The sequence below is a fragment of the Serinus canaria genome, chromosome 15, assembly GCF_022539315.1.
Source record: "Serinus canaria isolate serCan28SL12 chromosome 15, serCan2020, whole genome shotgun sequence".
Lineage (NCBI taxonomy): Eukaryota > Metazoa > Chordata > Aves > Passeriformes > Fringillidae > Serinus > Serinus canaria.
In genome coordinates, this window is record NC_066329.1 from 8,331,162 (window position 1) to 8,357,108 (window position 25,947).

The window sequence follows — 25,947 nt, forward strand, 5'->3', positions numbered from 1 at the left end:
GGAGATGACTGCTAATGAGATAAGTGTGATGTACAGACCTGTTATAAAAAATTACATAAGTTGGAAAGATAGCAGGTTCTTCAGTAGATCTTCTCAGGGGTGTTTTCAGGAGCACATTTACTTGTTCAATTTGGAGTTAAAAGGAGCTTTTAAACTCCAGAGGAGCTCTGCAGTGAGAAGGAGAGACAGCCTAAGCAGGTTGAGGTATTGGCTGTGAATTGTTAACAAGCCAAAAACCTACAAGGCACTTAACCAGGCATTTAATTTTAACTGTGTGAGTGGCCCTGCTCTAGTCAATGGAATAACACAGAGCTGTGCAGTTAGGCAAGCAGTCAAGTGCTTGGCTGGATCTGGAACTACAGGCAATTGCAAATTGCTTTCCTGCCCTCAGTGAGGCCACGCTGCAGCAGCAGCCAAGCATCATTTCCTAATGATCTCAAAGGAGAGAAAAAGTTTCTCTCTGCACATTTTCCTGATGTAGGCAGGCAAAGGGCACTCTAAGGGTTAAAAATGCAGAGCAGTTTGGAGGGAAGGTCCAGGCTGAGATAATCCACAAGGGGATCCAGGGGAATCTGCCTTGGTTTGCCCTGCAGGGACACCTCAGGGTCTCTGCAGTCCCCCTGGCAGGCTGGAGGTGCCTTTGCCCTGCTGCTCCCAGAGGTGGCTTTGGGAGCACCTCACTGCCCCTGCCCAGAAACTCTGCTGCCAGCTTTTCTTACTGCACTTTTAACCTGGCATCATCTCATGGCTGTCCCAAAGGCCAGCTCCAAAATTAAGTTTCCACTTTCCACTGGAGAGAGACATTCACAGAACATTTGCTTGGGAGCTGTTGTCACACAGCAAGCTCAGTCCTGGCCAGGGTTCCTCCTGTTTAGTTATAACTGTTATCTGCTGCCTGCTCTTGAGTTTATGAATGTAAAACCATGTTTATTAATATAAAACCATGACTGTACCACTCACAGGTGCAGCAAGTGTCTTCTGCTTGATAATTTTTGGTTTCCTGCACATCCTTAGCTGAGACAAGCAGAGAAAGAGGTTGTTCTTTTGTATCTTGGATTGCCAGAAATTGATGCACTGTGCTTTCATTATTTTTTTGTTGTTGTTCATCTCCACCTGTATCTCTTGCCCTGAAACTAGTAATTGTAGTGTGAGAAATTTGAGGAAAGAAATATTTTTGAAGAAATTCTAATTCTACATCAGAGGATCATTTAGGCTGAGTTTAGCCCAGGCTAGGAAGCTTGCCTGGTTAATTTTTATTACAGAAAACTTTTGTATCATTTATAAACATTGGAAAAGTAAAATTTGCCAATTGATGGCCTTCATTTTGAGCTGTGATATTTTCTTCCTCCCTGATACTCTGTGAATTTGATGTACAAAGTAAAATTCCCCAATTTCTTGCAGAGAGCCCCATCATTTCTGTTTGTTTTTTGGTAGGTTTTAGAAGATGCCTACTCTGACTGCAAAATCCCTCAAAGCAGTAGAGAATTTGCCACAGAGGGTCAGCAAGCTGTTCAGTTTATAATTATCTTTGTTGTTTAAAAAGCTCCAATTTATTCTGAAGTCAGAATTTCTCTAGCATGATCTACCAATTATTAGATTTCATTATGTCTTCTTCTGCTACATTAAAGAGCTACAAGCAGGAATTTCTTCCCATGCAGCTGCTTATTAAACTGTCTCTTGGCCTTCTCTCAGAAAATAGATTGGGCTTTTTACATCTCACTCTGTTGCACATTTTTGAGGTTAAAAAACACTCCTGCTATTTAGGAGGAACAGTAGTAAAATACATTTAATTTGTCAGAGGAAGGAAAGAATTTTCTTGTCTGTTTGAGCAAGTTTGAGCACTTTGACAAGTGCAGAGATGGGACAGGTTTATCTGCAGAGCTTTCTGGTGCTGCCTGGCTGCCCCTTTGGATGCTCCAGGAGCAGCTCTGGGGACCCTGGAAATTCATGGAAAGGCTGAGAATTCCCTGGGGCCCTGGCCTGGCTCACCTGGGGCTGCCAGTGCTGCTCAGCTCCTGTCAGAGCACCAAGGGGGATTTCTCTTCAAAACAAGGAAGCTGAGAAAGACTGGGTTGAACACTAACTTTGAAATACTGAGCAGAACTGATGTTTTCTAGCCAGAAATCCTGCAGAGATCTGCTAATGAGTAACAGCTCTCTGCCTGTTCCAGAGGCTCACCACAGCTGGCTGTGTTAGGATCATTTTTTGGCTAAAGATTTTCAAAAATTGGGAAACCTGAGCTCATTTTTTCTGGCTCTGCTGTAGGTTCAGATTTGACTTTGAATAAGACATTATATTTTTGTATATTATTTTTTTTTCCTATGGCAGATGGGAGGAAATATTTATTTCAGTCCATGTCCATCTTTCAGAGCATGAAATGCTCCTGGTATTTCAAAATGCATCTGGATGTTATAGAGGCTTCCATAACTGCTGCCACATTAACAGCCACAGTACTCTTCTTTTACAAAACTGAAATTTACCCTTTAACAGGTGCATGCCAACAGAAATTAGAGTTGGGCATTTTGTTTCCAGCAAAGCTACCAGAAATATTATCTCCTCTTCATCTTCATTCTGAAACAGAGACTGCCATTTGCTTAAACCTCAGCTGCTTGCTTAGCCTTCCCAAAAATGTCAAAATTATACAATATTTGTTTAAACTAGACTGTGTCATCTTGAATTATAATTTACCCAACTTCTGGAGCATTTGCACAGCCAGCTCAAGCAGCAGGGATGGGGGAATATGGAAGGCAGGGGGAATGACCCAGGACTGGCACAAACACCTCTAGGATCAGGTCTTTGGCTTGGCCAAAATCAACCACCCAACCTCCAGTGGAGTCTGAGCAATGGGACACAGGGCACAAAGAAAGGGCACAAAGAAGGACACAAAGGAAGGACACAAAAAAAGGACACAAAGAAAGGACACAAAGCCCTTTCTGCTGCTGTGCCTCAGGGTACTGGAATTATTCCTTCCAACACAGGATCTTTCTAAGAATGGAATTGCTCAGCACAGTTCAGTCCAGAGCAGGAGCTGTTGCTGAGCTGGGTGGCAGCAGGTGACAGAAGCAGGGGAGATGGGGAAGGAAATAGTTGTTGCCATCAGCTGACAGAGCAGTTGATAAGGCTGGAATCCCTCTGAAAACACAAGTGGTAGAAGCAGCAGAGCATGTAAACATTGACACAGGGCAACAAGGCAGGATTTTGATAGAGTGGACACTGTGGTTAGAGCTAGTGAAGAAATCCCCAGGGGCCCTGACTGTGGTTATTGCTTTTGTCTTATTTTATCTCTGCAGGGGTATTAGCTGCTTGTGACAGCCTGACTCTGAGAAGATGAAAAGAGATTATTTAGAGACAAGAGGACAGACAAGTAGCTTGTATTCCATGTTACTCACAGCAAACGTGCTCCAGGGCAAAATTAAATGAACTGCAAGTCCAGAAAAGTACCTTCATAAAAATGATGTAAAGCTATATTTTTTTCAGATTTTCTAATAGATGACAGGCAAAGCAATGCAGCCTCTGTAATTGTTCTGTTGGTTTGGTTATTTTTTATCATCCATCCCATTTTACCAGAAAACCTTTTTTTTTTTTTTTTTTTTTTTCCTTTTCCTGACAGAGTTGTATTTAGGTTGAATAAGAAAGACATTTGATAATTTCTTTGGCAGCTCAGAATGTTTACAACAAAGGCTCCACAAATAAATAGCTGGATGGAACCTGGAGCTCAGTAAATGAAGAGGACTTGTGACCCAGCAGGGATAAAACACATCAGCCATTTGATGAAAGAATTACTTAACCCTGTGGCACTCTCTCTTTCAGTTCTTGGAAATTCAGACTTTAATGAAGCCAAGTAGCATTTAATGATCACTGCCATTCTACAGAAACAAAAAATTACTGGAGTAACAGAGGATTGTTTTTAAGTTATTTATTTTAGCCAAGCTGAAGTGCATATTCTGAAGTAAAAGTGCAGGCACTGTCTGGGAACATGAAATGCTGTGGGTCACCATGCAAGCTCGGTATTTATTCTAGTGCAGGATTTTTCTGGTCCCATCTGACATGCTTTTAGGGTCGGTTTTGTGCTGATACAAGTGGAGAAGGGTGATGAATGACTTAATTAGGGAAGCTGAGAAAGGCAAAAGGTAAATGTTAATGCCTTCTTTGTAATGAACTAATGATCTTTTTGTCTATAATGGAACATTAATTTGCCAAATAATGTATCTGAGAAAGAATATAGATTTGGCAAGGAGGTATATCTAAGTGCATGTGTTGAGAAAGGAGAAGCCATTCTATTACATCCTCAAAAAGGTGATTTTTCAGATATTGTTGAAACAAAATGTTTTGCTGGATCTGAAATGAACCTTCATTCCATACTTTGAGTTGTCAAACACCTTGAAATGTCAAGCACCATTTTGGTTCAGTTTGAAACCCTGTCTGTATCTCTATATATTTAATTTCTAGAAATCTCTTGCAAACAAAGAGCATCCCTTATTTGCTCAGCACTTTTATAATATGGGACACTATCTTCCCCATAAGCTGAAGCTAATATTTGCAGAGTTCAATTGTGAGGACACTTCTGACTCTTGGGAAAAATACTGCCAAATGTGTGTGTGTGCTTTCACATCCTTATGTTGGATGGAATGTGGCCTAGGCAACTAAAAGAATAAAAACATGTCTAGCAAAGTCTTTTATATGTCATTGTTGATAAATTTCTGTTGGTTTATACAGATCAGGAAGAAAATCCAACAAACAAAACAATTTGTCAGCTAAAGCAAACCCTAATCTAAATCTTTGTAAATGGGAGTAACTGATCTTGAAGAAATGAAGTTAAAAGAACCAGTAAAAGGCTTTGGCTGGTGATACACCTCACTTCAAATTTCCCTGGAGAGGCAACAAATCTCCAAACCTGACAGCCTACTTTGCAGGCCTGGAATTTGGAGATTCTTTAGGGAGCTGTCCATCAAAATCACAAACAGCCTTTTTCCTTTGTGTTTTACCCAAATTGCATCCCCTTAGCAGCTCTTTAGGTGATGTACAAAATAGCTTCATTTGTCACTCATTTCACAGCCTATGATTAATGTTAATATCTGTCCATTAATAGCAGCAATAAAGCATTTAAGCAGAGTCAATCACTAGGATATAATGGCACTTTCTTCTCAAAAAGTTCCTTTTCTCTGCCTTTTTGCCTTTTCTCTGAGGTATCCAAAAACCATTCCAGACATCTGCTGTCTGATAGTCAGGAAAGTAAAGTCAAAGCATGTTGTACCAGACTCACCAGAGAGGGGTTTTTGCATTTCCTCATGTTCTTTTTGCAGCTCAGGTACCTGCCAAGGCTGCTGGGGCCTGGGTGAGAGTACAGTGTAGGCAGAGGCATTTTCAAGTTTCAGACAAGTTTCAAATATCCTATTCCAGGCATTGCCCCTCCTCTGGCACTTTCCCATAGCCCTGGGAGGAGAATATTAATCATGGGTTTGTCATCCCAAGTAAATAAGCATTCCCAGTGAAAGCCATGCTCACACACATCTGCATCTAATGTTTATTAAGGATTTGGCACTTAGTGTGTAAAGCAGGGCACCAGCTGAATGCAGTAATCATGTGCTGTTTTAGTGAGCAGGTGATGAACAGTTCTAGCTGAACTTGTCCATTAGAAGCAGGTGATGATTTGTGAGTTTTTTAAGTATAAATTGCATGTTTAGTTTGCTGCTCTAATTCAGAATGGGAGTGTGGGAAGGGCTGCCTGGAATCACTGTAATGATTTGTTAGTACTTCCATGCTAACTGATATTTTTCTTATTGTCCACCTCAGATATTTTACTGATTTTCCTGCTAGAGATCAGTTTTCAGTGTAGATTCCAGCTCCAGTTTTGAGTTCTGCTGTTCAGGGCACAGAGTGCTTTAGTGTGGTGTCACAAGCCTGGCTGGGCTCTGGGCAGGTGAGGGATGAGTTCACACAGCTCCTCACAGCAGGATTATCTCTGCTGCACACCTACAGCACCAAGACTAAGCAAGATTTATGGAACTATTAAGGATGAGCTATCAGGTAGATCTCCTGGATGATAACATTCATGGTTGTGTTCATACAACTGCTCCTTCAGGAAGGTCACAGAGGAGGAACAAGGTGGAATTAATCCTTTGGAAAACAGGAGTGCCCCTTCATCCTCAGTAGTCTGCAGGTGAGTTCAAAGAGCACTGACAAGAGATGGAAACTGCCACAGCTCCCTGAGTGCCACACATCCAGCCTGAGGACAGTGGGTTCTGCCATTTTTCTGCCACTTTCCCCATTTTTACCTTGCTTTCTTTCCATTTTTTTGTGTCAGCACTGCCCTGGAGATTATCATGGAGCAGGGGAGAACTCCCAGCTCCCACCTTGTGAGTGAACATCTCTGCTGCTGCATGCCTCAGGTGCCAAGGCCTGAACAAATCAAACCTTTTGTGCTTCAGCCACCAAGCAGCCAAGTGACAAATGTGCCTCATCTGTGGTGGCTTCCTAATGTGGCCCCTGAGCTCTGTCACCACCCATGGCCCTGCTTTGTGCCTCTAACACCAAATTCTTGGGACTTCTTGTAACCATTCCCAAAGATGAATTTAAGCTGAGACATCAGATGTTTTCATGGTCTAAAAAATTAGTAATTAATCTGAATTTGTAGTGTTCCTGCCTTGGAAGAAGCTTTTACTTTAATAGTCTTTTTTTTTCTTTCTTTTTTTTTCTTTTCTCTTTTTTTAAATGTTATTTTAAGTAGATCAGCATGCTGAAATTTGCATCGTAAAAGATTGTTTTGGAACAAAGCAGGGTCTAATGAGCATATAGGAAATCCCTTGGCTCTGCAGCAAAGCCACAATAAGCATAATAGCTCTCACTGAATGAATCCCTTGCAGCCTAAAAGCTTTTTTCTTTAAAATGAAATAGCAACCCTGCAGGATTTAGTGGAGACAATATGCAAAGATCATTTAAGGGTCTGCTGTGGAAAGGGAAAACAAATGAGGATGACTCCACTTAGGGTCCTTTGAAAAGACCCTTTGTGATCACTTCATTAGTCAGTCTGTTTCAATATTTTCTCATTCAAGAATGACTTTATTCTAATTGAAGCATCAATAAATTCCAGTCTTTATTCTTCCTCCCTGTGGCCTCAGCTAAAATGTCAGGAAGCATTTTATCATTTTCCAGCCTTCTTACTGAAGGCTGAGCACACTGGAAGTATTATTTCATTAGCAAAAGGCTGGAAGTGTGAACTGCTGGTATTGCACAGGAAAGTTGAGAACTCACTTTGGTGGAAAAAAGAAAAAGTTTAACAACTTTTATTTTTTATTTTCCCTCTGGCTTAGTTTAGGTGACAATTGAAGGGAGGATTAGTTTAGGTGACAATTGAAGGGAGATGCTGTTGCAGGTTAATTTTGTGCTTTTCAAGAGATTTCTGTGGTCATCTGAACACCTCTATGTCAAGCAAGGCATCCCTACTCTGAGCTAAGGTATTCTTGCTGATCTTCCCCTGGCATCTGCCAGAGATTAAACGTGGTTTGGAGGTTGCAGCCTGCTCAGTTTATCTAACCTTGGGCATTTTCTGTGGGTTGGACTGTGGCTGGAGTGTCCTGTTCCTGTGTCCCAGCTGCTGAGCTGACCAGTCAGCATTGCCTGGTGCTTTGGTGCAGGTTAACAAAGCTCTGCCTGGCAAAAAGGGGTATTTTCCTAAGAACTTCAATGTTGCAGGAGCTCAGCTGGAGATTTTCTCATGTAAGCTTAGTGTACATAAGACTTTATCCCTTGCTGGGGTTTGAACTTAGAGGGAGATTTTCTCTATGGTCTTTTGGGATAAGTGAGGAGAAAAAACCTAAAGCAATCACATGAAGGAGATGTGAGGAGCAAGAATAACAGGCTGTTTCATATATCCCATATAGATTGTATTTTTCCAAGGCCAATTTGTTGAATTTTAACAGTTACAGTACAAACAGGATCTGTGCTGGCATATTTACAGAAATGACTGACAGTGATGCTATTGATTTGGGAAAAAAGTTGAGTAAATTTGTAAGAAAGCAGAAAATTATTCTCATCAAATGCATTCTGAAGGAATGCATCATGAGAAGCATCTGCCTGGGACAATTAGCAAACCACATTAGAGATAGCAAATTTCATTTACTTTATAGAGGAAAAATGATTTGTGCTTGCAAAACACAACATGTATGGATGGTGCTAGACCAGAAGAAATCTTCAGCCTCTTTTAGACTTGAGGAGAATTCAGAGAAAATGGAGTTATTATCTCTAGCCTGTGAAGTTTGAGGGTTTGCCTCAAAGCAGTCTCTTTCCTACGCCTGTCATTTACGTGGTAGGAGCTGTTAACATCTCCTGGAGCATTTTGAGGTGCCAACATTCATTAATTTGCTAAGAAAAACAAGCCTTGGAAAATGAGAACCTTCCCCTTGGGCTGTCTTTTCTCCCTTCTCCCATTCCTCAGTGCTGGCTCACCTGCCAGGCCCTGAGCAGTGATGTCTGGGAGATTGGATCAGGGGGAGCTTGTCCAGCATCACTGACTGAACTTCCCTAGCAGGAAACAAGAATTCCTGAACCACCACCACCTTTTGGAGCTTGGCACATTTTACTCTTTGCCATTTGAAGTCCATGAGCACAGCTCAGTGTGGCACAGGGCATCCTGCCTGTGCAGGGTCAGCCTGCTCTTCTTGCCTTGAAGGGTTTTCAATTTCCATCCCCCAGCAGCAAGGCATTTCAGAGTCTGGAATTTTCCTTGCAGAGGAGAGATTTGCTTCTTCCCCAGACATGCTCTTTTCAAAGGTGCATTACCCTTTGTAAAAGTTGTGCAAAATATGGGTTTATGGAGATGGGATTAGTGCTCAAAGCATTTGGGGCATTTTTAATATGATTTTAAATCCTATCTCCTCCCTCGCATAGCAGCCAGTCTATTAATTTATCAGCCCTAGTTCTTTACACACACAGTTTATCTTTACAGCAAGATAGGAGCTGCTGAGTGGGAGTTTCTCTAGAACATGTTTCAATTTCTTCTTGCTTATCTGTTTGCCTCTGTAAGAGGGTTAACAGAAGGGTTTTATCTTCTCTCTGTTGTCACATCTGAGATCTTAACTGGCTTGAGGTTCTGTGTAACTTCTAAGAAACATGTGAAGGACAGCCTCTAAATTTGCTGCTGAAAAGCCACCAGACAGATATAAAACATGCATGTGTTGAGTGTCTCATTGCAAGAATGTTCTTGTTCCACTGCCTTTTTTTTTTTTTCTGAAAGCAAATCATCTGTAAATACCAGAAAACCCCAAGGGATCAAAGCTGAGAGCTCAAACTCCAAAAAATTATAACAAATTTCAAAGGCTAATGGAGTACCTATGAAAAATTCTTTTACTTTTCTATAAAGAAAAGGTATCATTCTGAGTCTGCCATGAAATTCACTTTAAATGACTCTGCAGGAGAATCTTGCAGCACACCCTTGAACTCTGTTGTAATAGTTGTGGGAAAAGCAGGAAGCTTCCAAGTATTCCTCATTGGGACAACTGAAATACTGATAAAAAAATAATCATAAAGCAGTAATAGAGCCAGACATATCCTAAAGACTTGTATGGCTGCACTTCTCTATCTCTTCTTCTCTCTTCAAATTAAATTCTTGTTGTTTGAGCCAGGAAAAATACATGAGGAGGGCCCCAGGTGAAATTCAACCCTCCAAGAATCATTAGTCCAAAAACAGTGCTCTGTGTTTCCAGCCTTCCAGGGCAGCTAGAGTAAAGGATGGGTACTGACACATGCAGGGTTAGAAGACTCCAAATAACAGAATTACCTTTCATATTTGAGGTTTTGTCACACTCCCTCTACATCTGCCGTGAGCAGATTATCTGCAAACTGCTTTGAGCAGGAGTTGAGAGCAAAGAGGAGGGATTGTCACCAGGTCAATGTCAGGATCAGTCAACCAAGGACCCTTTTGGGTCCTGCAATTTGAAAGCATAGGTCAGAAGTTTATCCTGAAACTTCTGACAAAACAAAGATCTGTGGATCTTGAGATGTGATTTCTTCCTTTGTTCAGGTCTCTTTTTGGCAGCTAAATTCTCTCTGATGTAATCTGGTTTGTCCCAGGGTGGAGAGATTTTTGCTCTAGAAGTGCACCATGAACTAGCACAGGCTATTTTGAGAAGTGACAGTTGGGACTTTTTTAAACCATAATTAGGGCTGCCTTTAAAGACAATGATAAAAATGCAGTTGATGAACAAAAGCAGAGCATGTGATTAATTCTGCCATATGATGTGTTTGATTATGACAGCTCCCCAGTCTCTGACAGCTTCCTATGTGAAGTGAAAAACAGAGAGGGAGCACTTTATCTAGCACAGCTGATTAAATATGAGTCTCTAGGCAGCTCTGAGAATCCGTGCAGGAGAGAATATCCCTAAGATTCCATTAGAAAACAAGAAAATGTCAGGCTATAAATTACTGGGAAAGATCAGTTTTCAGTGAACTATGTCAATTGTCAATATCAGAGATGCAAGAACAGTAAGTGTGCAATATTCCTATTAATTTCTGGGTTCTAGTGTTGGCACTAGAAGGGTTGGCTTAAGGACTGGAGGATAAGTGCATAGCTCCCATTCTTCAGGTAGGAAAGGATTTTATTGTCACCTTTCAAATATATTTTGAAAAATCTCTTCTGATTTAGACCTTGTTGGTTCATGGCTGGCTGGAGAGAGAGACTGAAATGACAGCAGGTTTTTAACTCTAATTTTTTAAAATCCTGATAAAGATAGTTTCAACCTTCAGCATGAAGTACTTGTGGGAAAATGTGTTTCCTCGGAAAATTTCTTCTTGTTTGGCAAGAATTAAATCTTGGAACCTTATTAGCCTTTCTAAATAATGTACCCAACCTGCTTTCAGAGTTGAAAGCTGATACACTTTGCTGATGCACAACTGAGGCCGTGGTAGACAAGACACAGCCTCATCTCAGATTTTCTCTGATGCATAAAATGTGATGTCCAGCTGGCTACTGCATAAATAAACATTTTCCTGTAGGACAGGCACACCTCAGGTGTACAGGAATAGCTGATAATTGGTGTCAGTAAATCATTGTAGTGCAAGCCACAAACATAATCACTCAGTTTGTAATTTACTCCTGATGGGGGTACTTGTTCTTCTCAATACTTAATATGTCTGTTTATAGAAAAGTTGATTGAGATAATTAGCAGTAAAAATGCTAAGGTAACACGGCTATGGTAACATTTAAATTGCCATCAATTTTGTTTATAGCAGCCTAAAGAGCAGTGCTGAAATTAGAAATTAGCTACAATTAGCAAATAAATTGAGTGTCTCTTGGAATTACTTGATCATGTCTTAAAATGTTGCACAGTGAGATGCTCACAGAGGCAAAGCTGAGTCCCTGGGCTGCTCAGCTGCACCAAGTCAAGGAGAGCACATCTTGCTTTGCTGCTGCTCCTGGCCTTTCATGGAGCCTGGGCTGCTGCCCCACTGTAGAGGTTTGATGGGTACATGCTGTGAAACCAAAAAAAAACCCAGAATTGCTCTCAGGGATTTGTCTCTGCATGGGGGAAAAGAAGGCAGAGTGGGATTTTCAGCCATGTGCAGCCTTGTGGGCAGCAGCTCAAAGACTGTAACCCTTCCACCAGCTCAGTAAATGAACCTTGAGACACACATTTACTGTTGGCAGCTCCATATGAGAGGAATAACTTGGGCTGGAAATGTGTTGTTCTCCCAGAAGATACAGAAGGCAGTTTTCTCTGATTGCCTGAAATGTGTCTCTTTGGAGGGCCTTGGGCATCATTTTATGTTCACAGTTAGAAATAGTTTGCTTCCCCCAGTAAGGTACTTTAAGGATCCTGCTAGATAAATGTTTTACTGAGGCATGTAATTATTTTCCTGGCATAATTTTATAGTTTGATGTGGAAAGAAATGTGTTGTTTGGTAGTGTTAAAATGGGTCATTAAGTGCAGTTTTGAGAAGGAAAAGAGGACGGGAATCAACCAGTTTCAGGATCTGCTGCTGACTCACCTGATTCATGCAATAAAAGTTCCCTCATTCTTTTACCCTTGGTTAGAAGCAGACAGGGAATGGTTTTCTGCCTTTCAACTCTGTGTCCAGAGAGGAGAAGGTGAGCATCCCATCCTCCTCCTTCAAGCACAAGTCTCAGGTATTCTTCCAGATCTCACATGATGGCTCTCAGCTGCTGGGATCTTGCCCAGTTTGGGATGCACATGTTTGATTCTACTACAGGAACTCTTCTCTTTAGTGTAAGTTTAAGTGATTATTGGGCTGGAAGGGAAGGAGACAAGGTCTTCACCCTGTACTTAGCCATGTGCTGGAAGGGTGTGGGGATACTGAGTCATGTCTGTGCTCACTGAGCACAACCTGATCCTCATTAAATGAAACAGGAGACCTTGTCTGGCCTGGAAAGAAATTACCACAGCTGAGGAGCTGTGACATTTGTCTGGGATGTGGAGAAATGGTGGCACAATGATGTTCACCTGGTGATAGAGATACACAGATATCTGACTCCTTGCCCCTGTGCTCTGCATCCAGTTCTCTTTCTCTGGAATTGGAAATACCATTTTTACCCTGGAAAACATCCCTTGCTGGTGTTAAAAGTTAGATATTCAAATAAAAAAAAAATTCCAAGTCATCTGGGGTAAATTTCAGCATCTTCTAAGGAAGAAAAATTTCCTTGAGTATTTCCTGGCTGTTTCCTTCCTTCTTTGCTCCTCTTCAGCAGGTGTTGGATATTTAAAGAGCAAACCGGGCTGAGGAGAGAGGGAAGAAGTGACTGTCAGGGGGAAGCAGTCCAAGAGATTATGGATGGGGCAGTCACACCACAGCCAGACCCCTACTGAGAGCTGAGCACCAGGATCAGACAGAGTGAGAGTTTTCTGGCCTGAGGCTGCTGCTGCCTTGTTTTATTGTGTTCCTTCAAAGCCAGGTGTCTGTGTTCCCTGTGGATTTCATATGGGGAGAATTTATCACTGATAAATAACTGTTTGTGTTGAATTTACAGATGAGCTAAACTGTTTTCTTTAATGTTGCAGTTTAGTACCTTTTCATTTTCAGGTTTGTGTGAGCACTGGCATTCAAAGGAAATAAATCTGTCACTCAGATAATGTACTTGCCCTTGGAACCAAAATACATAAATAAGAGTTACAAGGTCATTAGGCATATCAATAGGAAGGAAAGTGTGCTGTGCATTAAACAGTTGACTTTCAGGCTGGGTTGGGGAAATAGCAGCATTCTAAAGTGTATTGCTCATTTCTCCTTCTGATTGTGAAAATCAGTTAATTCTTTTTTTTAGCACTTCCTCTTTGCACACGTCAGTCCAAATTTATGAGCAGTGTGTTTTTCAGTGTATTCCATTTATCAAATGTAAATTTCAGTAGTCAGTGATTTACTACGGAACTGTTTGGAAAGCAGCAAGTAAATATTACCCAACAAAGTATTAAAGAAAGAAAAGCCAGAGCAGAGATTTTATTTGCCACTTCCCAAGCACTTTATCTTTGTCCTTGAAAAGGCAGGTTAGGTGGAGAATGTCCTGCTGTAGTTCTGGATTGCATCTTTATGGAAATGTGCTTTTATTCGCAGTAAAAGGCAACCTTGGAAAGTACTGGAGTACTGCTTATATTTTAATATCTTTCATTTTCAGACTTTTCTACTAGGTGCAGACCTGAGGGAGCTGGATCCATACACCTCCCACACTCTGCATCACTCCAGATGATGCTGATGCAAAGAGACAAGCCCTCATTGTCCCCTGCCATGGAGTTCAGACAGTAAACAATCAGCAGGGAGAAAATTGCTCTGTGTGGGTTCCATGGTGTCTGGGCAGGCTGGGTGACACAGTCTCCACTCAGCCCCTTTTAGCCCACTTCATCAGCTCAGGGGCACAGGGATAAGATGATGAGAGGTCTGGAGCACCTCTCCTGTGGAGACAGTCTGAGAGAGCTGGAGATGTTCAGTCTGGAGAAGAGAAGGTTCTGGGGTGACCTTAGAGCCCTTTCCATACCCCATTCATGTGTCAAACCCAGCCAGATGACACAGCTGATTTTTGTTGAAGTTTCAGTAACAAACACTCAATTAAAATAGCACCCATGGTAGAGGTTACCACCTCAAAATTTGTTCTCTGCCCCATGGTCCCAAGAACAGTGATATTGTGGTGAAGGACTTGTCTCTTTATGGCTCCTCAACTTATGTACCTAATGCAGCTATCTGCATCCCCTCAGACCCACCTGCCTTGTGCAGCCAGAGGAGAACTGTGCAATCCTTTTGAAGTGACTAGCAAACACCCTACACACAGCTCCTGCACAGAAGCACTTGTATTGCCTCTAGGGGGGAAAGAGAAGCCCCGTGGCTGTTTCTTAGGTTTCATGTTGCTGGAATGGCTCCCAAGGTAGTAAAAAGTCTTTTTTCCCAGCCCTACGGTCAAAGAAGAAGTCGAGATTCCTCGGCTCTGCTTTTCAAGGCTGTTTATTTTTTCTTACCTAGTACATTCTTTTTCTGACCTGCTGAGGTCTGTCCAGCAGGTCGGGTTGAGGCACACTGACCGCCCTCGGGGTGCTGTTAGCTTTTTATACTAAAAACTACATGTACTTTATTTACAATAATTTCCCAATACCTATCACCTATGTTAGACAGTCTGTCTCTACTCTAAACTAATCTGAAAGTGTCACCATCACAGCAGAAGATGAAGAACAAGAAGAAGAAAAAAGACAGGACATGCCCAGATTCCTCCACCTTGCCTCTTGAACCCCGATTCTAAATCCCCAAAATTCTACTTTTTCACCCTGTGATAAATTCACTAACATTCTACTCAAACCCTAGTGGCTTGTAACTGCTCACACAAAGTTGATAACTTTTTCCACGGGCTAAGATCAAAGCCACAGATGTCTTTGACTCCGTGCCAAGGTCTCTGAGCCCCCTGCCAGTGTTGGGAGCCATCCAGGGCAGTCAGAGCAATGTCCTGGGTTGTGACAGCTGTTTTGTGTGCCTCCCCCAGGTGTGGCAGTGCGGGGGCAGCATGGAGGTGCTGCCCTGCTCCCGCGTGGCGCACATCGAGCGCACCAAGAAGCCCTACAACAACGACATCGACTACTATGCAAAGCGCAACGCCCTGCGCGCCGCCGAGGTCTGGATGGACGACTTCAAGTCACACGTCTACATGGCCTGGAACATCCCCATGGCAGTAAGTACAGCCCACACTCTGCCCTGAGCACAAGTCACACGTCTGCATGGCCTGGAACATCCCCATGGCAGTAAGTACAGCCCACACTCTGGCCAGAGCACAGGCAGAAACACGAAGCCATTCCTAGTTAGCTCTTGGAGGTGAATGTTGTGGTGTTGTGGGTCCCGAGGACGAGGTGAGAGATGAGAATTGACTCCAAGTTCTCAGAAGGCTGATTTATTATATTATGGTATTCTATTATATTAAAAAAATTATATGCTAAAACTGCACTAAAGAAAGAGAAAGGAAACATCAGAAGGCTAGGCAAGAATGAATAATAAAAACTCGTGACTGACCAGAGTCCCGACACAGCTGGCTGTGATTGGTCATTAATTAAAAACAATTCACATGTTTGGATAAACAATCTCCAGGCCACATTCCAGAGGAGCAAAACATGGAGAAGCTGAGGCTTCTCATATTCTCAGGAGAAAAATTCTGGCAAAGGGATTTTTCAGAAGATATCATGGTCACAGGTGAAGGAAGTGGGCAAAGCTCAGGGAAAGTGCTTTGGTGCATGCTCAGTATGGAGAGTTCTGCCAGGAGAACTTACTTCCTCAGTCTAAGTTTAGTTGTGCACTCAGTCCTGACTGTTGTAAGGAGTGACACAGATTTATAATTTAACCAGAGCAAAATGTCTCAGGTTTATGTGCTCCCCCAGAAGTCGTTAATTTGGGGCACTGTTAAACTCTGAGGTGTTCATATGCTACAACAGTGGGGACAACAGAAATGTCCATAAATAAATATCATCATTCATTGTGAGACTCAGTAGACCTCACCAGCATAAAAAACGAAGTATGCAATAAAAGAATCACACATTAAATAGTTTTATTGTCCACAGGCTGAGAGGTGCAGTGTGAGCACGTTCTGCTTCTCACGGTGCATACGAATTGTAGCTGGCATGTGGGAGCCTCTAGGAATCCATGTAATATAAATATTAGATAAAACTGTAGGTTCCATTTATCACTTAGTTCTGTAAGTATATCACATGCTACATCTGCACTGAGCACAATTCTTGAAGAGTTTTATGTTATAGCCCAGCCAGGTGGAAGCTGGCTGTTGGTGTGTTCTTTGGCTGTGTTTGCATCCGAATTATTCCCATGAAGGGGCACAGGGAAAGCAGCTGAGGGGTAACATACACTAATCTGTAGGTAAGGATGGTTTAGTTAACCCTTACAGCAGGGGCTTGGCCAGAGCTGAAGCAAATAGGAACAGGAATGTTCCTATCAGAGCAGGAAAATATGCAAACCCAGAGGTGTCTGGGAATATTCAGTTATGACCTGGAGTTCATCAAAGTCATGGGAGTCTTGTCAAGACTCCATTAGATTTAGTCTGTCCTAAACATCTACTCATACTTTGGTGCCTAGTTAATACATGAAACCCCATTTTTGTTCTTTCCCCTTACAGTTTTTAAAATACACATTTTAAAGGAGCAATGTTTCCTCTTTGTCCATTTGATGTCTGAATATGCCAGATATTTTCACAGCTCTAAATTCACTCACTGCTGTTCAATATGGGACACTCTGTGCATGTGGTTTTGGTGACTTCTTTTGGCCCAAGAGGTAATGACAGAGAATTATTTTGCCTTAACAAAAGGCAATGCCACATCACTTTTTCCACAAGATTTCTGTGACAGTAGGAGGAAGACAGTGCAATGTCCATTAAAAATTTATGAGCATTTTGGCCCTGTCTGAACACATAAAATACACTTGCTAAAATGGTCAGTTTTCAATTAGGAGATGAAAAACTAACCTCTGTAAATTTGCTTGCTTGATGACATGTGCAAATGAATTCTGAGAAAAGATGATATTTAAATAAGCATTTACGCCAAAACATGATTTCCTTTAATCTCTCTGAGATTGCTTATTGATGCAGTTTTCTGCACTCAGCTATACAGCGGAGCTTTTAAAAAAAAAACCCAGGCACATCTACAATAAAAGACATAAAATCAGCAGAAGTACTGAACATTAAAATTTCCTTTTCATAAAATAAATTGATTGATTGATAAAATGTGCATCATAAAAATAAGCCTATTAGCTCTCAGGAAAAGGAAGCTGATGTTAGTGTTCATGACATTATTCAATACAGATAACAGAAGTACAGTTTTGGCATAAGCCATCACAAAAACCTTCTGCAGGAGAATTACAAACTGGTTAAAAAGAATATGTCCATAAAGTAAATCCTGGGGACACCTCATTCTTGTGCCATCACACTGTAACCTGCCCATGGTGGCTGCAGCTGGCACAGAGGGTGAGCACAGCTCAATTTGTTTTCACAGCTGCTCCATTTGCAGTAGAAACAGCACAGCAAAAAAGGGCACTGTATTGCCTCATTTTAAATAGGGCAGAAAAGAGGCAGGTAAAACACATGCATTTTCCCATATCACAAAACTGACCCAAATCAACTCTTCTATAACTTATATTTTTAACTTCTCCACATTAACTCTTCTTCCCACCATCTTTTTCACAACTCACAGGTTATTGAGAATGTGTGCATATGTTTCTCTAGCTCAGCAGATGGTCTTGGGCACACCTGCAAGATCATGTTCCTATAACCTTCAGCAGCAGGTCAGCACAGCTTTATTCCAGTTAACCAAATGCTTGGTAGATCCCCAAGTATTGATTTATGATTTATTCCTCGACAATTTTAGTGATAAAGGAATCTTACACTGGATGATTTATTGCACTGAGTGCCTCAGAGGATTGCTCTCCTTGCACACAGCCTCAAGTACCACGTCAATTAACATTCATTTGAATGGATGCTGCACTGAGGGCTCCTGACAGAACGTGCATCAGCAAGCAGCAGTGAGCACAGCAAACCCTTTATGTGGCAAATAGGAAAACCTGTTCAGTATTACACTTGTATTCTCTCCTGAAAACCAGGCATCTGTTGGGGATCTTAATAAACCCTGAGCTAAGATTTGCTGCTGTCTTAGAACTCTGCATTAGAAACAATCTGTAAAATGTACAGATATTCTTCTGGAGGAAAAGCACAAGGCACTTCAGAGAGATCTCATGCAAAACTCCCCAGTTTCAGTTCATTTGATTAATATAGTGTCAGAAAAGGTTTTTGGGTGAGGTAACTCTTACTGTCTTAATGTTGAACTGTGATGATTTATAACACTTTAAATCAACAGACTCCAACTCGGGACTCACCAGTTTTAAATGGCTGACTTTGTTCATATTAACTTGAATCTTCCAGCCTGTGTCTTTCATGGGATTTGTATTTAAATGTGAATTAGATTCTGAAGTAGAATTATAAAGGTTTTGAGTTTAACTGCATTCTACGGCTCAAGTCTGCAAATGAGCTCCAGTTCTAGTAAAAACTGAATGCTGGTCAGTATGAATGCTTAGTGGAGCTTAATGATTTTTGAGCAGCTTTGCTTTGAAGTTTTAACAGATCTGTTGTGACATCATTTACTTCACTGAATACTCAAATCTCGTAGTGGAGTAAGGCATGACCAAGCTGCCATATTTTAGATCAGAATTACTGCCGAAATTCTAAATTAATCTGAAAACAAAGGCTTCAGGATTGATTGCAAACACTTAGAAATGCTGTAAGTAACAACATTCTTATTGTATTCTTATTATTTTGTTTTATTTTGGGGTTTCTTTTATTCTTTATGTCCTTTTTCCACTGGCTTTCATTAATATTTATTTTCTGCACTCAACACCAGCTGTTTGATGAGCTGCTGCTTACAACAAAAGAAGGAAAAGCGGGAAATGCAGCTTACTACACAAAATGAACTCCAGTTTGATTTCAGTAAAGATAGCAACCATCAAACCAGTGCAGTGAGATTTCTTTATTGGTTTTCTGCTTTGCAGAACCCCGGAGTTGACTTTGGAGACGTTTCTGAACGAATTGCTCTGCGACAGCGACTGCAGTGCCGGAGCTTTAAGTGGTACTTGGAGAACGTGTACCCTGAGATGAGGGTTTACAATAACACAGTCACTTATGGAGAGGTACAGCATGTCTTTGGAAACACATCACAGCTGCACTCGAGCACTCCTCTGCTTTCAGAGCTGCCTATCAGGATGTACAGAGCAATTACACATCAGCGCAGCAGTGGTGACAAAAATGCCCTCCCCTCCTTTTAATCAACACTAAGGAGTGTGGCTTTGAGAAGGCCTGTTCCTTTTGTTGGAGGGCAGCAGGTTGTAGGCACACAGTTTGTGGTGGTTGGGAGTGGGGCTGTGGCTGAGCCTCATCCTTAATGGGCTACAGCTGTGAGCAGCAGGTGAGCAGCACTGACAGCAATGAGCCATGAAGTGCCCAGGGGCACTGACCAACCACCAAAGGGAGCAGAGGGCACACAGGTGCAGTGCATCAACATGAGGGGTATAAAAGGTTGGGCTAAAGAACAGGAGTGGGTGTTTGAAGCCCTCTGAGGTAATAGGATGTTACTCTGTGTGGGTTGAAGCCTTCTGATATTGTATGGTGATGCTCCTGAAGTCATCTTTACTGACAATGACCCACAACCTCCTTGGCTCTCATTTTAAAACACTGAGACATAAGTTTGAGGCAATCATTTTCCCAAAGAAGATGCAAGGGACATCATAAAGAAAATGTCAGTGGTCAGCAGAGCTCAAATAATTGTCTACATGAGCTGCAATTAAATCCGAAGGCGATATATTTTCCCACGAGACAGCTAAATGGAGACTGTTCATTTCTCTTCCATTTGATTGACTTCATACAAAAATAAGTCAGGCACTTGAGACAGTGACACAAAGTGGAAGTTTTATTCCATAACATCACTTTGCATCCTAATCTAACTATCCCCATCAGGAACTGAGAAAAGCCATTGAGTAAATTCAAGAGGAGCTGTTGGTATCTGTCAGCTCTGAGAAGGTCGTTAACAGTGAAGAACATTGGCAGAAGTGCCAATGTTGTGTCAATTATACCAGACCCTGAGCAATCTGGGCTCTAAAATAAATTTTGTTCCTCTTGAGCTGTCACATAGAAGGTTCTTGAGTCAAGCAGGAAGTTCAGTGATGCAAATATCAAATTCTTTAACATTTTTAATAGACTAGAGCCACACAAGGTATTTACCTGTTATAAACCAACCTAGATCTCTTTCAGTCTTTAGGCTTCATCCTAATGACATCAAGCTTGTTGTAAAGTACTTCTGGTTATTTTCCTGGAGGAAAAGATGTCTAGATTTTTGTGAGTTTCAAGAAAAATAAATGTATTGAGTAGATGGGAGACAGATTGAAACAGTAGTAAAAATATATTTCCTAGTGACTCAATTCCCCTTTTTTTAAAGCCATCTCATAAAGCTGTCTTCATCTTCTTTAGCCTTGATAGTACCCAAGACATAAAATAAACCTCCTAAAATTTAGTTGTTGGTGGGCCCCCTTATCCAATTGGATTCCCTGTTATGCTTGTACACTGTAATATGAAGGAATATATACTGATTTTTTTCTGACATCTTATGCTGCTGCTGTTTCTAAATTATAGGGGTGGCCAGACAGGTACTTCACAGTCTAAACCAAAATTGACCTGTTGAGTCTTTTGAGGTGTCTGTCTAAATAATTTCTTGTTTATGATATCTCTAAAGTTCTTCTATGTTGAAAATATGTGTGTAATGCTTCCAGCCTCAAGAGAAAGGCTGGAAGGGTTTTCACAAGAGCTCCATCCCAGTTTTTATAGACTTGTAAATTCTTCTTGTCTAGGGAGGCACAGGAATTTTTTACTTCCTTGGATCTCTGAACCTGTGTCCTTTCATAAAATGTGCTTTATGTCACTTCTGTACATAACAATGTACCATATTTTCAGTTCAGATAAAAATTTTTCACATGCTTTTTTTGGTTTTATATCAGCAATAGGAAGAAACAAAAGCATGTTAGATCCAACACCAATCCTGGGTAGCTCCTAACCTGTTTGTAAAGCCACATTCTCAACATGCGGGGTCAAAATTTATGTTTGCACATGGGCAATTTGGAGCAAAACTTGGCCTGGGTGAATTTTAGGAAGTTCTGATCCTTGAGTAATTGCCAAAAATGTACCTTTGACCCAAGGTGTGTAGAGAGAGCAGCTTGTCCAAACAATGTCTTTTCCTGGAGCAGATTCACTGCTGGCACCCTGTCATAGCTGAAGGAGAAGCAGGTGTCCCTCAGAGAGCAGTTTTACATAGTACATTTTTCAGGAGCTGTATCACAGCTGAGATTTAGCTGGACTGGACTAAAATGGGGATTAATTTCCAGCTGAAGTGTTTTCATTCTGGTCTGGTTCCAGGTGAGGAACAGCAAAGCCAGTGGCTACTGCCTGGACCAGGGGGCCGAAGAGGATGACAAAGCCATCCTTTATCCCTGCCATGGAATGTCCTCCCAGGTAAAGGGTGAAAATCCCATCATGAGTGAGAAACCTTGAACTCAGAGAATATTCAGAAGAAACAAAGAGTAAATGGATGTATTTGGGTTGAGTTTGGCAGTATAATTCCTGAGCTGCAAAGGCAAATGTCTGGCTTTGCTCCAGTCTTGTCAAGTACCTTTTCCAAGGCTGTCCAGCATGTGAATCCATACTTTGAAGTTGCCAGTTAGGAAAACAGAAGAATCACATTACTTGTTTAAATAACAGGGATCCACTCAAGATTAATTAATTTAGGTAGTCTGTGTGAGTGAGCAGTTCTTCTTGCTATAACATGACTTATTCATGGTGCCTCTTTAATTTAACTGTTCCTTGGTCCAACAGGCTCCTGGGCAGAAATTATTTATCAAGCTGCTGATTTGATTCCCCAAGTAGGCAAAAAGTTAAGCACATATTTAACATCAGCTTCAAAGGGAATTAAGAATATCCTCTAAGACTTTTCTAAAATAGATTTTTCCTTTTTTTTGTCAGTCCCTGTGCATATTATTATTTTCTTTAGATGTCTGAAGATTTAAAAATGACATTTCTTCTTTCCATGCTCATAGTGATTTTACTCATACAAGTTAGATATAATTTAAATCCAGGACTTGAGCTTTTTCTGAAATGCACTTCTTGTTTCTTTTGAAGTAGCATCTGAATCAAACCTATATTAATGAACATTCTCATGTGTAAATAAACTGTGACCTTATCAGGCTTAACAATTATCTGAGGTTCAGTCATGCATGTATTGATTGGGAGTCCTGGCTCGTGCATCACCATGGAGGTGAAGTGACAGAGACAGTAATTCCTCCTGGCACAGTGTCCACCTTTGGCAGGATCATTATGGAGTATTTGACTGACACTCTCCTAGTAGAGGTGGAAGGAGCAGCCTTTGAATAAGGTAACAAAACAGCATTGCTTAAGTAGATGTAAATTAGCTTCTCAAGAAGACTCTCATTAGAGATGTCAAGGCGCTCAGAGAGAGCTCAGTCTCCTGCTCCATCCTAATCAGAACAGAAAGTTGCAAATTTAAGTCCTTCCTGAAAGTCCCTTAGCAACATCTAATCTCTATCATAGTGTGCTAGCACTTAGAAAAGTAATGAAATAAATGGTTCTGACTGTAATTTATTTTGCAATTTAAGTCCTTAACCTACTTGTTTGCCTCCCTGATTCCTGTCTCACAGAGCAGGCTTTGACTTCAGGAAGAAAATAGGTGAGGGCATAAGTTACAGTGAATTCTTCCCTTTAAAACAAACAAACAAACAAAACACAGGAAAAGAGTTTTCATTCTGCAAGAAACACCAAGTGAAGGCAGAGGTGATGTTTTATCTAAGTTGAGTATTTCACAGACAACCATGGGTTGGAGCCACTCAAATGCAGCCAAGTTAATTAATGATTACACAGCTGGAAAACTTCTATAATCTCACCACAATTTACAAAATTAATTCAGTGTGAGAACCACAGCTGCACAAACCCTAATCAAGGATATTCAAGCACATAGCACGAAAGGTGTTGACAGCAAGCATTTTAATATATTAAATAAACATTTTTTAAGCCCCTCTTCTAATCAGGCTGGGTGAGCATAGTTGTCTGCTGCATTTAGCTTTCCATTTTTGACATTTTTCATCTCAAGCATAGAACATAAAATACCCCTACTGAGCTGAGTTTTGGGTTATTTGTACATGCCTACTGAATATAAATTCATATAAATATGGAACTCCCTTTCCCCAGTTGGGTTATCACTGGTGTTCACATGTCCTACCAGTGGGAAAGCCTCTGCCTGTTTATCTGTTTGTTTTCCATACTCTTCAATTCTGACAAGCAGATTACCAGTGATTTTAGTGTACACATGGTTCCACTGAAACCCACCCAAGTCAGGCAGGTGTTTAAAGAAAGCTGAGTTAGGAATAAGATTACTGTTCATCTGTGATAAAATGTTCTTTTTCTCTATGTCTTACCTTTCTGTTTCCCTTGGATGTTGTTGTCCTACATTACAGTGGTAAAATAAAACCACTCCACTGTGACTGCCTTTCCCTGTGTGTGTTTCCAAGATCAGTTTTCACCATGATAAATCACGTCTTTGTAATGATATCAGCTGTTAAATTTCTTTATTCAAACAGGGACAAGCTCTTTTATGGATGCTCTGGAATGCATTTAGCCTGAGTTTACATCAATTTAGTTTAATGAGTTTGACTTGAGCTAAGTCATTGGAAGCTAACAGCTAAGAATATCCAGACAAGGTTTTGCATCAGTCTGAGTCGATTTCAAATCCTATTTTAGAGCAAAGTAGTGTCCTTTTTATATGTGTTCATTGGATCTGAAGTTTGAGTCTAATGGCTTCCAGGAAAAAAACATTTGCAAATACTACTGGGAGAAACAGTCCAGGGCTACAGAAGATTTGTAAATAAAGAAGTATATTTGGAGGCTTGAACTGCTCTGCCTCTGTGTGTGGCTTTCATTGTGCAATCAGCTGCAAAGCCCAGTGGTACTACAAACTTTTGTTGTAAAATAATTAAAAAAAAAAAAAAAAAAAAAAAAAAAAAAAGAGGTTCTGAGGACAGATACAACGCCCCCAAAAGGGGAACTTGTTGTTCTGGAAGCTTCATAGAATGGTTACAAGACATGCAGGTTTTGAAGCATCTGAGAGCACTACACAGCCCCAGTGGAAATATTCACTGTCTCAGAGCCTGCCTTGAATGCCATGATGTGGGGCTGATTATATGGTATGTGAGGGAGAGGAGAACATAATGCAACGGCATCGTGGGATAGAAGGGCCAGGGTGAACAGCCTCCTGGCCACCCTCCTCCCTTCCCTTTCACAGCAGAGAGGGGAGGCACTGCAGCTGTGAAAGAGAGAACTCCCTCTGCATTGACAACAACCAGAGGGAAGGGAGAGCTCCCTGCTCGGATTCCTGGGGCTGCAGCTACACAGACAGAGTGAGAGGAGATGAAAGGCTCTGCTTAAACTGTTGCTAGAGGGCAGGTATTTAACATTTTGATGTGATTGCCCAGATTTTTGTGCAGGGCAGCAGGGTGGATGAACAGGTGCTTTCTCCACTTGCAGGAAGAGCTGGGTGGGATTCTGGAGCAAACATGGAAGTTTGATAAGCTGTGATCTGTTTGCCTTGAGGGGACAGTATTCTGGAGATGTAGGGTGTTTGGGGTCACTCACTGTTTCAGTCCTGTGGCAGCTGACAACTTGCCTTAACTGCAGGGCTGAGGAACCATTAAAGATTTCCTTTTGCCTGGAGAACAAGAGTGAGAGAGAGAAGATAAATTTAGTGTGGAAAGCTACCAGACCCATCCTAGTAACTGTTTCCTACAAACAATTACCTGCAATCATTTGGTGCTTTTTTCACTTGACTGGAAGTTAGAAGGAAAGGATGTTTTTGAAGTCAAATCCTCCAGTTTAAAGTTGCCATTTTCTTACCACATTAATATTCCTGGAGGATCATATTCCATAGGCAGCAGCACTGACTATTTTTGATCCAGGTATGGTGGCTTTGATAAAAAACCTTTCACATCCTTTGCATTCTGCTCAGATTTCTGAATGTTGAAGGGAAAACTGTCCTATCTTACATCAGTAGAGCAGATGGTATCAGGATTAGATCTTTAGTATTTAATAGAGCACTTGGCTTCAGTGTCATTTGAATCCTTCAGCTCTTCCTAGATAAAAGAGAGAAACCTGAGTAAGGGTCCATCCCAATGTGATGTATAAAAGTGTGCTTCTGTTCTGCAGCTTGCAATTTGGAGTGTGTAGATATCTAAGGATCTCAGCCCAACAAAACCTGCACAGATATTTTTTTTTATTAATAAGATTTAATAGTTCTTAACAAAAGAAACTTTATTGTTTGATTTTGGCTGGTTGGCACTGGGAATAGATTTAACATGGTGTATCATGCCCACAGTTCTAACATAAATAGGAATTATTTCTTTGTGGATATATTTGTGACACTTAAGATCAAGTTTGAAAACAGGAGGTACAATTTTCATTGGCTGTATCCCAGTTCTTGCTTTCTATCCTATAGTATTTAGCAACTTCTTTTTAATGCTTAAAATAAGCATTAAAAATAAGCATTGCCTTTAATGTTTCTTTTATTTTCACAGTTTATGTTGTCTCTAGGAAGTTAAGACAGAAAATCTTTGGAGAGAGATGTTATTAATCATATAGTAGTTTCTTGAACCTTAATTTCTGGTCTGATTTTGCAGAAGCAGGCTCTACAGCTTTCCTATGTAATATGGTCTGAAGTGAGATAATCCTTTGTGGGTGGGGTTTTTTCTATTTCTGTTTTATTTGGAATCAGTCTAAGTTTTCATGACTGTTGGAACAGCCATAAAAACTTGACAGAAAGTGCAGGTTCAGGAAATTAGGCCCATGCTGTTCCATTTGTCTCAAGATTGTACAGATAAGAGTCT

At 41.1% G+C, this 25,947-nt stretch overlaps 1 protein-coding gene across 1 annotated transcript in view; it reads left to right on the forward strand.

The window, feature by feature from the left end:
* Nucleotides 1-25,947, forward strand: part of GALNT9 (polypeptide N-acetylgalactosaminyltransferase 9) — a 129,267-nt gene that overhangs the window by 95,728 nt on the left and 7,592 nt on the right. The window contains exons 7-9 of the mRNA XM_018916327.3: nt 14,966-15,151; nt 19,012-19,149; nt 21,422-21,517. Of these exons, the coding sequence (XP_018771872.2) occupies nt 14,966-15,151; nt 19,012-19,149; nt 21,422-21,517 (420 nt within the window). The remainder of the gene's footprint in view (nt 1-14,965; nt 15,152-19,011; nt 19,150-21,421; nt 21,518-25,947) is intronic.